Genomic DNA, 15,938 nt, shown 5'->3' with positions numbered 1-15,938 from the left:
ACTGGCCAATCTTTTGTGATCAGAAATCTTTTTTTTTTTCTTATTTATTTATTTATTTATTTAAATTTCATTGAATCACCGTGAGATAGTAACAAGCTTTCATGTTTGGGTTACAGTCACACAATGATGTGATCAGAAATCTTAACCAGCTTCTTTTTTTTTTTTTTTCCCATAATTTATTTTTATTTTTATTTTTATTTATTTTTTTTTAAAAATTTATTTATTTTTAATTAGAGAATCACCGTGAGGGTACAGTTACAGATTTATACACTTTTGTGCTTATACTTCCCTCATACAAAGTTTGGAACCCATCCCTTCACCAGTGCCCGTTCTCCACCACCCGTAAACCCAGTGTCCCTCCCACCCTCCCCAATCCCATCTCCCCCCCACCCCACCCTGCCACTGTGGCAAGGCATTCCCTTCTGTTTTCTCTCTCTAATTAGCTGTTGTGGTTTGCAATAAAGGTGTTGAGTGGCCGCTGTGCTCAGTCTCTAGCCCTCATTCAGCCCGCAACTCCCTTCCCCCACATGGCCTTTGACTACAATGTAGTTGGTGATCGCTTCTCTGAGTTGACCTTTCCCCGGAACGTGAGGCCAGCCTCGAAGCCATGGAGTCAACCTCCTGGTACTTATTTCTACAGTTCTTGGGTGTTAGTCTCCCACTCTGTTATTCTATATACCATAGATGAGTGCAATCTTTCTATGTCTGTCTCTCTCCTTCTGACTCCTTTCACTCAGCATGAAACTTTTCATGCCCATCCACTTGACTACAAAATTCTTGACCTCCTTTTTTCTAACAGCTGCATAGTATTCCATTGTATAGATGTACCAAAGTTTCCTCAACCAGTCATCCGTTCTGGGGCATTCGGGTTTTTTCCAGATTCTGGCTATTGTAAACAGTGCTGCGATGAACATACATGTGCAGATGCCATTTCGATTGTACTTTTTTGCCTCTCTGGGATATATTCCCAGCAGTGGTATTGCTGGGTCAAATGGGAATTCAATATCTAATTTTTTGAGAGTCGTCCATATTGTTTTCCAGAAGGGCTGAACCAGTCGGCATTCCCACCAGCAGTGAAGAAGGGTCCCTTTCTCCCCACATCCTCTCCAACAGCGGTTGCTTTTGTTCTTTTGGATGTGTGCTAGTCTCTGTGGTGTGAGGTGGTATCTCAGAGTTGTTTTGATCTGCATCTCTCTGATGATTAGTGATGCAGAGCACTTTTTCATGTGCCTTTTGGCCATTCGTATTTCTTCCTTGGTAAAGTTTCTGTTCATTTCTTCGCCCCATTTTTTGATGGGGTTGGATGTTTTCTTCTTGTAGAGTTCAACCAGTGCTTTATATACCATTGATATCAACCCCTTATCTGATGGGTATTGTGTAAATATCCTTTCCCATTCTGTGGATAGTCTTTGGATTCTGGTCACTGTATCTCTTGCGGTGCAGAAGCTTTTTAGTTTAATGTAGTCCCATTTGTTGATCTCTGTTTTTACTAGATTGCTTAGTTCCGTGTCACGTTTGAAGATACCTTTATCTTCAATATCGTGGAGGGTTTCGCCGACCTTGTCTTCAGTGTACCTTATGGTTTGTGGTCTAATGTTGAGGTCTTTAATCCATTTTGATCTGACTTTTGTGCATGGTGTCAGGTCAAGGTCTAAACCCATTTTTTTGCATGTGGTTGTCCAGTTGTGCCAGCACCATTTGTTAAAGAGGCTTTCCTTGCTCCACTTCACATCTCTTGCTCCCTTATCAAAGATTAGATGGTCATACATTTGGGGTTGTGTGTAGGGATATTCCACCCTGTTCCATTGGTCTACGGCTCTGCCTTTGTTCCAGTACCATGCTGTTTTAATTGTTACTGCTTTGTAGTAAAGTTTGAGGTTGGGGATGGTGATGCCTCCCATCATCTTTTTCCCAAGAATTGTTTTAGCTATCCTTGGACGTTTGTTATTCCATATGAATTTTAGGATTGCTTGATCCATTTCTTTGAAGAATGTCATGGGTATACTTATAGGGATCGCATTGAATCTGTATAATGCTTTAGGGAGTATTGCCATTTTGACAACATTGATTCTCCCTATCCACGAGCAGGGTATATGTTTCCATTTCCTCATGTCCTCTTTGATTTCATGGAGTAGCGTTATGTAGTTTTCTTTGTAAAGGTCTTTTACTTCCTTGGTTAAGCTGATTCCGAGGTACCTGATTTTCTGGGGCACGATTGTGAATGGGATTGCTTTTTTCATGTCCCTTTCCTCTGCCTCATTGTTTGCATATATGAAGGCCATGGATTTTTGGGTATTGATTTTGTAGCCTGCAACTTTACTGTATAAGTCTATTGTTTCTAAGAGTTTCTTAGTAGAGGTTTTAGGCTTCTCTAGATATAGTATCATGTCGTCTGCAAATAGTGAGAGTTTGATTTCTTCCCTTCCTATCTGGATGCCCTTAATCTCTTTTTCTTGTCTAATAGCTATCGCAAGTACTTCCAGTACTATATTGAAGAGGAGTGGTGAGAGTGGGCATCCTTGTCTTGTGCCCGATCTCAGAGGAAAGGCCCTTAGTTTTTCCCCGTTGAGAATAATGCTTGCCGTAGGCTTGTGATAGATGGCTTCGACTATCTTGAGGAAAGTTCCTCCAAACCCCATTTTGGCGAGGGTTTTCATCATGAAAGGATGTTGGATCTTGTCAAATGCTTTCTCTGCATCTATTGATATGATCATATGTTAACCAGCTTCTTAGTAACTTTCACCTTTGAACTTTCCTACCATGATTTCCATGAGATGTAATTGGGTAATATTCATGGAAGACAAATATTTTCCAAATCAAAGGAATTTGACTTTAGTCTAGACTTGATTTGGGGGTTATCTCTTGACAACTAAAAATAACTCGAGGAGAAAAATCTTTGAAAATGTGCCCCAGTTATTCTTCATTCTGTGGCATCAACGTATATCCAGTAGTAGAGTTTTGTCGAGCCTGCAAGGATTTAGAATTAAAGTACTATGTGAAGAGGGATTTATAGGAACCTCTTCATATTTATTTTAAAATACAAGAATGAATTTTTAGAGTTGTTGAGGTTATTTCCTACTCTCTTATTTTGGTTTATCTGTTTTTTTCTTTCTTTCAGAAAAAAGTAGCAGACCACCCCAATTCGACTCCATCTATATGGCTTGCGATGTACAGAGCTTTTGGGCGACCCATTCTTCTCAGCAGCACATTCCGCTACCTTGCTGACTTGCTGGGGTTTGCGGGTCCTCTCTGCATCTCTGGAATAGTTCAGCGTGTGAATGATACTCAGACCATGGCAAAATCTCCAGGAGTAAGTTCCTGTGCTTGTGAAAGGAAAGATGCTATTGGCAGATTTCATTGTCTGTACTCACATTTTTCATGTCAATACTCAATTTTTTTTTCTATTACACTTTTTTTTTTTTTTTTTTTGCTTTTTGGGTCACATCAGGCGACACACAGGGGTTATTCCTGGCTCTGCACTTAGGAATTACTCTTGGCGGTGCTCAGGGGACCATATGGGAAGCTGGGAATCGAACCCGGGTCGGCCGCGTGCAAAGCAAATGCCCTACCTGCTGTGCTATCAGTCCAGCCCTCTATCACACTTTTATGAGCAGTTCAAATAAGCTCTCTTTACACAGGACTAAATGCTTTTTTTTTTTTTAAAAAAAAAAAGAAAACAATAATCTTTCTTGTAGAGAAAATCATGTGTTTATGTATTTATTAAATAGACCTGGCCAACAAAATTATTTCTCAGATTCAGAGGCTATAAACATTTAATAAGTTTCTACCCTGTGCCAGAAACTATGTTAAGAAATTTTACACTGATTATTTATTTTGATCTTTATGGCACCCCATTAAAGTATGTTTGTGCTCAGTCTGGGAGGGTGGCTGAGTCACTATTTTAGAGGTCTGTGACCAATATTGCTAATGATGCGATTGGTAATACATATAAACTTTCTTCTTCTCTAATAAAAACCATCACTGTTACACAATAACCAGGGAGAGTCACAGTATGATATTTTTTTTATTAGAAGTTATTTTACTACTTGGGCTCACGCTGGCCTAAGAAACTATGTATTTGCTGTTAAACGTGTGTAATCTTTAATTTCCTGATGTAGGAGACTTCAGTGGGAATTGACTAGTGTCTAAACTGTGACTCATTTCCCTAGTTTTGTAGATACTTAGTCTGGTTGTGTCCATTTCCCTTAGCTAGTTCCTCATTCTGATTCCCTGTGCCTCTTACCCTATCCATCGAGTCCAAGCCTGACTCTCAGGCTGCCTTTAGAGCAAGATGCTGATTGTCCTACCTAAATGGGCCTCTCCTTGCAGTCAAACACAGTATCTCCCTTGGACTCACTCTTCAGTGTTGCTGATAACGAAGCCTGTGTTTGTGGTAGATGGTCTGACTTCCTGGGTTGGAAGCTCCGCAGAGTAACTGTGAACTGTTGGTACCTGGTGCTTGCAGAGCTCGGTGTAGATCCGTGGGTCCTTTACTGCTCAGGCATGATTGAAGTGAACAGATATGCCCCCAGGATATCTTTTCTAACCCATCCCTGCTAACTGTAAGACATATAGCTTTCCAAAAGCCCCTCTAGCTTTCCAAAAACCTTCCTGTCCTTTCTCCCTTATTCATCCTAAACAAGTGTTTTTTCAAGAGGAAAGCACATCTTTCCATAAGTGAAGAAGAAATTAAAAGTAGAGAATTTTATAGGTGGAAAGTATGAAAACTCAGGATTTGTCCAAATTTGTGCCAAATTGTGTAATTTATTTGTTTAGCATAAATTAAGATGGCTGAAAATCAGCAGAATTTTACTGGATAGAATAATTTTAAAGTCACAAGTCTACAGATAGTATATTTTTGTTCCATTGGCCTGATTGCTTGATTAGTTAGTTTTGTAATTTCTGCTAGTAATAAGGAATCTAAAATAACTTCTATTTTCTTTTTTTTTTTTTTTTTTGCTTTTTGGGGTCACTCCTGGCTCTGCACTCACGCCTGGCGGTGCTCAGGGGACCATATGGGATGCTGGGAATCTAACCTGGGTCGGTCACATGCAAGACAAATGCCATACCCACTGTGCTATTGCTCCAGCCCCAACTTCTGTTTTCTTTCACTGTTTCACATTTAATTTAGATAGACTATCTTTGTAGAAAATGTATTCAGATTTTTTAAGATGAAAATATACCTGTGTTCTCCAATTTAATATTTCTAGCTATTTTATTGAGGATTTTATGAATTGAACTAATTTTATTTCTAAGAAAATCAAAACTCTTTGTAGAGATCATTCCACTGTTACATTATAAAGATAAGGAGTTTTTAAAATTAGAAAAAGCACGTGTTGTTTAATAAATGTGAGCAGTATGCCCACTTTCTGGAAAAATAAAAATAGCGTTCAGCTCTTCTTTTTTTTCTTTTGGGATAAGACTGCAGACACCCTTTCCTCAAAGGAATTTCTTGAAAATGCTTATGTGCTGGCAGTTCTACTCTTCCTGGCCCTCATCCTGCAAAGGACATTTCTGCAGGCTTCCTACTACGTCACCATCGAGACTGGCATTAATCTCCGAGGGGCTCTGCTGGTACGTACACTCAGTGAATGATCTTTTCTTGAAAAGGCCACCTATCATTTTCACTTCATTTTCCACTTTGATACTACAGCATCATCCCTTCTGGGATTTACTTATTAAAACAAACACACGTTTGTTATAAACCTATTGAATTAAAAATAACTTTGACAACAATATAATAAATGGGCAGAGCACATACCAGGAGTCACTTCTAAGCACAGAGCTTGAGTAGCCCTTGAGCAAAAATAGTAATAATAACATAATGCAAAAACCCCTTTATAGCTCACATTTATCTTTTTCTTTGTGTTCTAGAGTTTATGCTTAAAGTTGAATGTATGTTTTTATGTTGCCAGAAAAAAAGTCTATTTAAATGAGAGCGTAAAAGTAGCTTTGCTAAAATAAAAATAGTGGTTGACTTAAGAAGATTTCATTATAGGTTTTTGCATCCCCTTTTCAAAAAAAATTAGGCATATTTTATGAAGATAATTGTGTTGAAGATTATGTTTAGATTTTTAAGTACATCTCTAATTTTTTATTTTGCAGGCCATGATATACAACAAAATCCTTAGACTCTCTACATCTAATTTGTCCATGGGTGAGATGACCCTCGGACAGATCAATAACTTGGTTGCCATAGAAACAAATCAACTCATGTGGTTCTTGTTCCTGTGCCCTAATCTCTGGGCTATGCCTGTTCAGGTAAGCCACACAAGTCATTTCTCACTGTGCAGAGGAAAGGAGGAATAAGGCATAGAGATTTGATGTAAAGAGTAAAGTTTATGAGTGTTAATGCTCTGATGCCCTTTTGATACCCAGGCCCATTGGATCGCATTCTAGTACAGAGAGCTGACGCCCAGAAATGCTCGGTTAAAAAGTGGGTTTGGGACTGTACTGTGAAGGCTCAAATATTTGCTCTATTCTCTATGCTCGTGCCATCAAATGTTGGCTTTCTTAACTGCAAAATGGGAATGATAATAGTACCTCCTTCTAAGGTTTGCTGAAATGATAAAGATTAAATGAATAAATATTGGGAAACATTTAGTTCAGTGCCCAGTATGTTGTGGGTGCTCAGTAATTAATTCCCTGTGATTAACTAATCACAGTCCAAATTCAAATAAGTCACAGAACCAGGGTGTGACCCCTTTCACTTCTGCAGACTAACAGTATTTCAAAACTGGAGTGACTACTTTAGTCCGTTAGTACTTTTAATACTCTTATAGAATGCTAAACGTTATCAGGTGAAAGGAACATTGAGGGAGTACCACTAATTAGCTTTTTCTATGGAAAATAGAATTTCAGTTAAGACAGGATGTTTGTCCTTTCTGATTTAAAATGGTGTACGTGAACTCAGTTTTGTCTCTTACATGATGTTCAGTGTTAATTACCTCAGAGCATGCACCCCAAAAGCAGAGCAGAACCCATAGTTCCAGTCAACCCAACTCTTGGCCCCCATGTTTCTGTGTTTAAAATACAAAAGATGTTGGGGCCGGAGCGATAGCACAGCAGGTAGGGCATTTGCCTTGCACGCGGCCGACCCTGGTTCGATCCCTGGCATCCCATATGGTCCCCCAAGCACCGCCAGGAGTAATTCCTGAGTGCAAAGTCAGGAGTAACCCCTGAGCATCGCTGGGTGTGACCCCCCCAAAAAATATAAAATAAAATACAAAAGATGATATGGAGATGTGGTAGCTTTAAATTTATTGTTTGCTCTTTTTAATGAAAGTCCAAGTCAAGTAAAAGTGTCTCTGGGGCACAGTGTTTGGCACACAGTAAGATGTAAAATATCCCTTGTCAACTTTGAGCAAGCTGCACGTTCACAGGTCACTAGGTGGCTGCCTGCTTGGTAGAACTGAAATCACACCCACGACCCCAGACTGGCTCTGACTTGCATCCGCAGTGGTCTTCAGGACATTTTCTTTTTGGTTGAATTCCAAAGAGCTGATTGGTATGCTGTGTGCCACAGCCTCCAGAAAGCCAAAGTTGAGCTGTTATCATCAAGACATAGCAAAGTAATGCTTTATCTCAGGTAATGCAGGAGATCACCAAGGGTAAAGCTGTTACAATGGAAGAAGTTTATTATGGTTCATGCTTCAACTCAAGTCTAGAATTCACTAGTCGACACAGTCATCTCCGCTACTGGGGAAAACGGTTTTCAGGGTGAAAAGATAGCTAGCTCAGATCCCAGATTTTTAAAGAGGAACAAGAAAATAGTGGATAAGAGATGGGGGCCTTAAAAAAATTACATTTTCAAAGGAAATGAGGTTGGATGGGGAACCAGCTTTAACACCTTCCCAATTTTAGTAGATCTGGATTTCTTATCCTTCTGTCATGTCTGAGGTCTTTGGGGAACGCAGGAGTGTGGATTCCCTCGCAGCTAAAAAGCAGCCCTTCGTACCCACCTTTATTAGATTTCTGTGCTCTGCTTTCTGCCCTTCCTGCCTCAAGCAACTGTGACCGCGCCTCAAGAATATGGTGGGAAGCCACGAGTGTGAGAGGTGACATCATTTCTAAGAAAAATGTCAATGCCGTGTCCTTTTAAAACTCTGAGGCCTGCTTTGGAAGTTGAAGCATCATGAGGCCCCTGGCAAGCTCCTGCAGTAAATTGGTTTGACACCAGCTGTACGCATCAGCGTACTAAAAATAAGCTCCTACTGCGTAGCCTTCCCCAAATAAATCCCGGGCTAATCCAACGGTCACAGTTGAGTTGACTTCCAAATAAACAAATATGCTAATGAGGAAGTACTACATTTTCACTAAAAAAGATTTTACTTCTTGCAATCGTCCACACCCTCCAATGTGTGCTTGTGCGTGTGTACACACACACACACACGCACGCACGCACGCACGCACGCACGCACGCATGCACGCACGCACTGACACTCACACTCATTCCCCTTTGTCCGTGCTTTCCTCCCTAGATCATCATGGGGGTGATCCTGCTCTATAACCTCCTGGGGTCCAGCGCATTGGTCGGGGCCGCAGTCATTGTTCTCCTGGCGCCAATTCAGTACTTCATCGCCACGAAGCTGGCAGAGGCTCAGAAGAGCACTCTTGTAAGTAATGTCTTTGGAAACATTTGTTGGGAAAATCTAGAGATGCTGCTTCAGTTTTAACATATAGCGGAGGCAGGCAGACCCCTGACGGTGCTTTGCAGATAACTCAGTGGGCCAGCAGCTGTTGTGCATTCGCTGGATCTCAGGAATAACTTTTAGGAGTGAATTTGGAAGCTAAGACAGGGTGATCCTAGACTCAAAATACCAGTATCTTTTTTTTTTCTTTTTGGGTCACACCTGGCGGTGCACAAGGGTTACTCCTGGCTCTGCACTCAGGAATCACCACTGGCGGTGCTCAGGGGACCCTATGGGATGCTGAGAATTGAACTCAGTTTGGCCGAGTGCAAGGCAAACGCCCTACCCACTGTGCTATCGCTCCAGCCCCAAAATACCAGTATCTTAACTCTTGGTGTTGGTCAGACATAAGGAGGGGAGGCCACTGGCCGCATAGTCTCCATTAGTGACTGAAGAAATTCAATGGTTTAAAGGGGGTGGAGGGAGATGCCTAGATCAGCCTTGGCCTCAAAGTTCTAGGAGGAGAAAGAAAGATATAGAGTAAAGGGGAAGGGGAGAAGAGATAGATGAGAAGCAATGGAGGCAGGGGGCAAGGGGATTCAGGTACATTGTTGGCGTTAAGAAATGATAGAGGGGCTGGAGCCATAGCACAGCGGGTAGGGTGTTTGCCTTGCACGCAGCCGACCCGGGTTTGATCCCCAACATCCCATATGGTCCCCCAGGATTACTCCCGCCAGGAGTAATTCCTGAGTGCAGAGTCATGAGTAATCCCTGTGCATCACCGGGAGTGACCCAAAAGGCAAAAAAAAAAAAAAAAAAAAAAGAGAGAGCTAAATATCCAAACCACAGAATTATCAACACTGAAATCACGAGACCCGAACTTTCATAACCAACCAGAAAAGGTGCATGTCGAAATGGCTGGGGCTTGTAGGGGCAAACAGTAGGAGAGGGACCCTGGTTACACTGGTGAGGGGATGCTGACGCTGGCGGCAGGATCAGGGATGGACTATTGTTAGACAAATATGAGTGACTTTGAAACTCACCATGCTTTCATAGAATAAAACATGGGGACAAACATGAATTGACCTCATGTGCAGCAGGCCAATGGATTTTGTTTGCTGATGAGGAAGAAGCCGATCAAGAAACAAAGGGTCGGGTCAGAGCTTCTGAAATTCCGTTTCCCCGGGGTTTGGATCCAGCCACGGGGGGACCCTGGAGCTGCCTGGCTCCACAGCAGCCCTTCGGTCAGCGTGGCTAGCCAGAGAGAGCCCAGCCCTTGACCCTTCCTGGCTGCACATGGCCCTGAAATCATCTCGCTTGAGCCAACACAATCGGCTTCTTGGAAAGAAAAAGGTTTCAAATAATACAATTGTTGACAGCACATTGAGAAATAAAGTTTTGGCTAAACCTGAGCGCGGCCGTCTGTGAATCAGGCATGACATGTGAGGGCCAGCCACCGGGGGAAGCGGGGCCAGGCCTGGCGAGCAGGCTGCCTGTCACGCAAGTGGGGGGCATCACTTGTTTTTCTGCTGCTCCTGGGAGGTTCCTCCGGAGTTTTGTCTGAGCCATCAGCCCTCTTCACTCCAAACACGCAGACAGAAAGGTGTGGGCAAGGGGACCCGGGAGAGACACGATGAGCCTCAGACATGTGCTTTGATTTAGCTGCTCGCACTGTGTTCGTTCACTCATCCTACACTCCCTCATCAGGCATCTGAGACCAGAGAGACAGGAGGATGGATGAAAATAAAAGGCATCTGTGAGTCTCCTTTCCTCTCATCTGTCTCATGGGCCAGTCTGCTACTGCTTTTCACTGTTTCCAGTACCTTAGCGCAGCGGGTAGGGCGTTCGCCTTGCACACAGCCGACCTGGGTTCGATTCCTTTGCCCCTCTCGGAGAGCCCGGCAAGCTACCAAGAGTATCCCGCCCGCACGGCAGAGCCTGGCAAGCTCCCCGTGGCGTATTCGATATGCCAAAAACAGTAACACAAGTCTCACCATGGAGACGTTCCTGGTGCCCGCTCGAGCAAATCGATGAGCAATGGAATGACAGTGATACAGTGATACCATCTGACTGGTACTTCTCAGGTCATACTTCTGGTGAGGGAAGCTAGAATGGGTTACTAGGCTGAGATTTTTAGGTCTCTTACAAATCTCCCTGCAGTCAATCTACGTGGCTAGTTGTCAATCAACTGAATCAATTCCTGAAACAGTTTTTTTAGATGATAAACTTGGCTTCAAGAACTGTATTCGGAAGCTGCGGTGCAAACATTCTCAGATCTGAGAAGCAAATGAATTTAAATTTGCAGTTTCTTTTTGAAGTGCTGAGTGGAGAAGAACAGAAGGATCTGGATTTCAGGAGGGTCCCTTGGAGTCTCGCACTCATTTCCCTGATTGTAGGGCTAGGAAGGAGACATTACTGAAGATGATAGTGCGAAACCCAAGAAGTTTTCTTTAGTCAAGAAGTTGTAGTTGGGGCTGGAGCAATAGCACAGCGAGTGGGGCGTTTGCCTTGCACGTGGCCGACTCGAGTTCGATTCCCAGCATCCCATATAGTCCCCTGAGCACCGCCAGGAGTGATTCCTGAGTGCAGAGCCAGGAGTAACCCCTAGGCATCGCCAGGTGTGACTCAAAAAGCAAAAAAAAAAAAAAGGAAGTTGTAGTTGAAGTAACCATGCATGGTAACACCATATGGTATGTGTGCATCATTAAAGACCTTCTTTTATTTAAACCACAGAGTCACGAGAGTTTTCAATGGGGAAAAATTTTACATCACCTCTGAATTCAAACTATTTCTTTTTTTTTTCCTTTTTGGGTCACACCTGGCAATGCACAGGGGTTATTCCTGGCTCTGTACTCAGGAATTTCTCCTGGCGGTGCTCAGGGGACCATATGGGACGCTGAGAATCGAACCCGGGTCGGCTGCGTGCAAGGCAAACGCCCTACCCGCTGTGCTATTGCTCCAGCCCCCAAACTATTTCTTTTGAGACTCTCATGAGCACTCTTGAAGGCAGCACTGGCCCACCTATGAAGATCTTAATCTCCTTCCATCCCCTGCCTCTCTGGGGCACTTGGATGTTGTGGGCACTGATATCATTTTTATTTTATAGGATTATTCCACAGAGAGACTGAAGAAAACCAATGAAATACTGAAAGGCATCAAGCTTCTCAAGTTGTATGCTTGGGAGCACATTTTCTGCAAGAGCGTGGAAGAAACAAGAATGAAGGAACTCTCCAGCCTCAAAACCTTTGCCCTTTATACATCACTCTCCAGTAAGTTGCACCAAAACAGGTGATTTGTTGGGTTTAGGTTGTGATCGGTGAAAAGTTGAGTGAAAAGCTCAGTTCAGTAGAGAAAACCCATTTGTTTTCCTCATAAACTCAGACTAATAGGCCATGAGCCACTTGAGACTACTTGAACTTAAATTTTGGAGCAGGCTAAGGGCCAGTTAGACCTGAACTTGATTCCTTACAAGTTGTGTACCTGGTTATATCTACATCTGAAATCCTTGTTTCCTCTGCCTGTAAAATGGCGTGGTGATGGGGTGATGGTGACGGTACCTATGGTATGTGTGCATCATTAAGAATCTTCTTTGATTTAAACCACAGAGATTGGAATTTCCTTCTCAGTTACAATTGGGATGAGTAGTTGGTTTTTCAGAACAAAATAATTCATTTAAATGATTCACTGTATTACTATTGCCCTTTGAATTCACAGAAATGCTTTTAAGTGATCTGCAGTTGTCTTATGTGTTTCTTGGGTTATTCTTCCTTAGGTTATTTTATTTTCTTTCTTTCTTTTTTTTTTTTTTTTGGCTTTTTGGGTCACAGCCAGTGATGCACAGGGGTCACTCCTGGCTCTGCACTCAGGAATTACCCCTGGCGGTGCTCAGGGGACCGTATGGGATGCTGGGAATTGAACCTGCATGGCAAGGCAAATGCCTGACCCGCTGTGCTATTGCTCCAGCCCCTCTATTTTCTTTTGTACTTGAAATGCCACTTTGTAAAACCAAAAGGAATGATTGATATCTCCAGGTGAACGAAGGCAAATGATGTTCATATGAAATTCACTTTTCAGTCCAAAGTGCCCAAAAACAGATGACTGGTTAAAGAAATTTTGGTACATCTACACAATGGAATACTATGCAGCTGTTAGAAAAGATGAAAACATTTTAAAGAACTTTTCAATCTAGAGCACTTGTTGGACAGGGGTGAGGCTGAGCAGTAGGGCATCTGCTGTGCCTGTGTAAGACCCTGGCTTCTATTCCCAGCACCATCATACAACAAATGAAATTACCAAAGTACTTGTGTCTTCAATACTCACTTAAAAAAAACCACAATTGTGTTTAAAAGAATTTTTTCCTCAGACTGTGACAGTGTGTTCTCAAGAATCATGAGTTCATGTTTATATAATTTTTGAAAACTTAGCCAAACCGCTCCTGCTAATATTTGATTTGATTTGTGTGTCAGCTTGGCTCATCTCTGTTGTTCCCGGATGTCTGAGGCTTTTGTAGATTTATATAGTGTTTCCTCTTGATTCTGAACTATGTTGGTTATAAGAGACTATACACACTTCTCTGTGAAAAAGCTTTTGAGAAAATATTTAGTTTATGTCACTCATTTATGCCAGTCTGAATGATCAGTATTTTAGAGGTGAATGCAAGAAGATTCATCTTCCAGCTGTGCACAGTGTTAATACAGCGTTCAAATGTCAGAAGGAAGAATAACTGATCTCCATTTACTCATTTAACAGTGCTATAAGATGGTAGTGCCCAGAAGGCAGTCCTAGGACTGAATTCAAAATCTCATTGGGAGAAAACGTGTAGTCAGTAATCATGATAGTGATGCTAAAATTAAATTAATTTTAGTGGCTGGAGCAATAGTACAGCAGGTAGGGCGTTTGCCTTGCATGCAGCCAACCCGGGTTGATTCCCAGCATCCCACATGGTCCCCTGAGTACTGCCAGGAGTGATTCCTGAGTGCAAAGCCCTGAACATTGCTGGGTGTGACCCAAAAAGCAAAAAAAAATTAAATTAATCTAATTTAATAGTAATATCAGATAATTGTTATCTGATGGCTGTGTGTGTGTGTGTGTGTGTGTGTGTGTGTGTGTGTGTGTGTAGTCTTTCTTTTTGTTTATTTTCAGGCAATACCAAGTGTTCAGAGCTTATTGGCTTTGAGCTCAGTAATCTTTCCTGGTGGGCTTAAAGGGCCATATGGGATGCTGGGGATTGAACCCCGATTGGTTGTGTGCAAGGCAAATGCCCTCCTTACTGGATTATTGCTCTGGCCCCTAGGTTGGAAAAAGGAGAAAAGAGAGAAACAGTCATACAAGGGGAAAAACGGAGGAAGTCACAAAGTTAAAAGTTCTTAATTGTGTGTGATAAGCAGGAGAAATTCCCGGACAATGGTGCTAAGTTCAAGTTAAACCACTTTCAAGGGTTTTGGTTTGGTTAAGTGCAGTGCTCGTAGAGCTTTCGGAGCTTCCACCATGTGAGCCGGCTACCCGGCCCAAATCATTATGGTCCAACCCCTTCATTCCCCTTCATTACGGAGCAACTTTCACCAAGTTCCTCATGTATTCAAAGCTGGTTCATGTATAATAATATTATCTGTCACCGTCACTGTCATCCCATTGCTCATTGATTTGTTTGAGCGGGCACCAGTAACTGGCGATAGCACAGCGGTAGGGCGTTCACCTTACACGTGGCGGACCTGGGTTCGATTCTTCAGCCCCTCTCGGAGAGCCTGGCAAGCTACTGAGAGTATCCTGCCTGCACGACAGAGCCTGGCAAGCTACCTGTGGCATATTCGATATGCCAAAAGCAGTAACAAGTCTCACAATGTAGACGTTACTGGTGCCCACTCTAGCAAATAAGAGTATCTACCATGTTAAATTAGTCAAGGGTGAAAAAAAATGTTATCAATGTTGATTGAATTATTGACCTGGTCCAGGCCCCCTGTCAAGTGCTTCAAGCCCCTGGCAAATGGTCTCATGTTCAATAACATTCCATAAGTTTCCTGAGCTAAAAGTTGGTGTTATGATAATAATTCTCACAGATATGGTATAAGACAAGAGCAAGACAGAAAAACCACAACTTAGAAGCTGTTAATAAAACTTGACCAACACTAGGATTTGTTGAGCTCGATGAAAGGACCAAAGGAAGTAAACGTTATCACGTTGTGGTCATGTTGGGTCTTAGAGGGCGAGCTGACCTGGAGTGAAATCCTCTGTCAATGCTGGCCCCACATGCTGGGGGAAAGGCAGTTCAGACAGGGAAGGGAACACCAAGTAAGCTCTGGTTGGAGGACCCGCTCGGGAGGGGAGATGCGTGCTGAAAGTAGACTATAGATTGAACATGATGGCCACTCAATATCCCTATTGCGGACCACAACACCCAAAAGGAGAGAGAGAGAACAAACGGGAATGCCCTGCCACTGAGGCGGGGGTGGGGGGGAGGGGGTTGGGAGGTGGGAGAGATACTGGGTTCACTGGTGGTGGAGAATGGACACTGGTAGAGGGAGGGGTGCTCGAACATTGTATGAGGGAAACACAAGTATGAAAAATGTTTAAATCTGTTACTGTACCTTCATGGTCATTCACTAATTAAAAAAAAAAAAAAGTCTTGTGTCAGGCACAAACTGGCTATGATCCTGATCCGATTTCGGGGAGAGGGAGTCTCAATTTCTTCATCTGAAATCTGTGTAATTAAGTAAGATATAGTTTGTAAAGTGATTAGAAAAGCACAAGAAACATAAAGGTTTCACAAACAAACACCAATGGTTCACAAACATTTAAAAGCAAAATTCAACAACCCAATTGTCAGTTGAACTAAGGACCCGTCCCTCCTTGTGTCGATCTGTATTCCTTCCAATTGAGATGCTATCTGGAGGAACGTAAAGTCTGTTAAACAGTTCCCTAGTCTCCATTGCCAATTGGTAATGTGCTGCTTATGGATTCAATTCATTGGTGAAAGGCAAAGCAAACAAACAAAGGACAATTTTATGAGTCTCTCTTTGACAACCTTTTATGTGAAGAAGTGGAAAGAACATAAAACTGTTTGACCAGAGCAATCTGGATGTTGATCCTGCTCTGGGCCTCCTCCTTGGGAATGTTGTGTGCTCCTCCTCCGTTTGAAGCTGCTAGATTCCACCGTTCTTCCTGCACTAACATACGCCTCAGAGACCTGGGCCCTACGCAAACAGGATGAGAACGCTATTTGGGTATCCCAAAGAGGAATCCAAAGAGCTATGCTAGGAGTATCACGTCTCACTCAAGTGAGAGAAGGAATCCGGAGTTCTGACCTCCATC

General features: G+C 42.6%; 1 protein-coding gene across 1 annotated transcript in view; it reads left to right on the top strand.

The window, feature by feature from the left end:
- ABCC9 (ATP binding cassette subfamily C member 9) overlaps positions 1-15,938 on the top strand; it is a 137,911-nt gene that overhangs the window by 21,117 nt on the left and 100,856 nt on the right. Inside the window, exons 7-11 of the mRNA XM_004611277.2 lie at positions 3,119-3,310; positions 5,422-5,574; positions 6,106-6,261; positions 8,481-8,615; positions 11,737-11,899. Coding sequence (XP_004611334.2) covers positions 3,119-3,310; positions 5,422-5,574; positions 6,106-6,261; positions 8,481-8,615; positions 11,737-11,899 — 799 coding nt within the window. The remainder of the gene's footprint in view (positions 1-3,118; positions 3,311-5,421; positions 5,575-6,105; positions 6,262-8,480; positions 8,616-11,736; positions 11,900-15,938) is intronic.

This window comes from Sorex araneus, chromosome 10 (genome assembly GCF_027595985.1).
Source record: "Sorex araneus isolate mSorAra2 chromosome 10, mSorAra2.pri, whole genome shotgun sequence".
NCBI lineage: Eukaryota > Metazoa > Chordata > Mammalia > Eulipotyphla > Soricidae > Sorex > Sorex araneus.
This window is presented reverse-complemented; position numbering and strand designations above follow the sequence as displayed.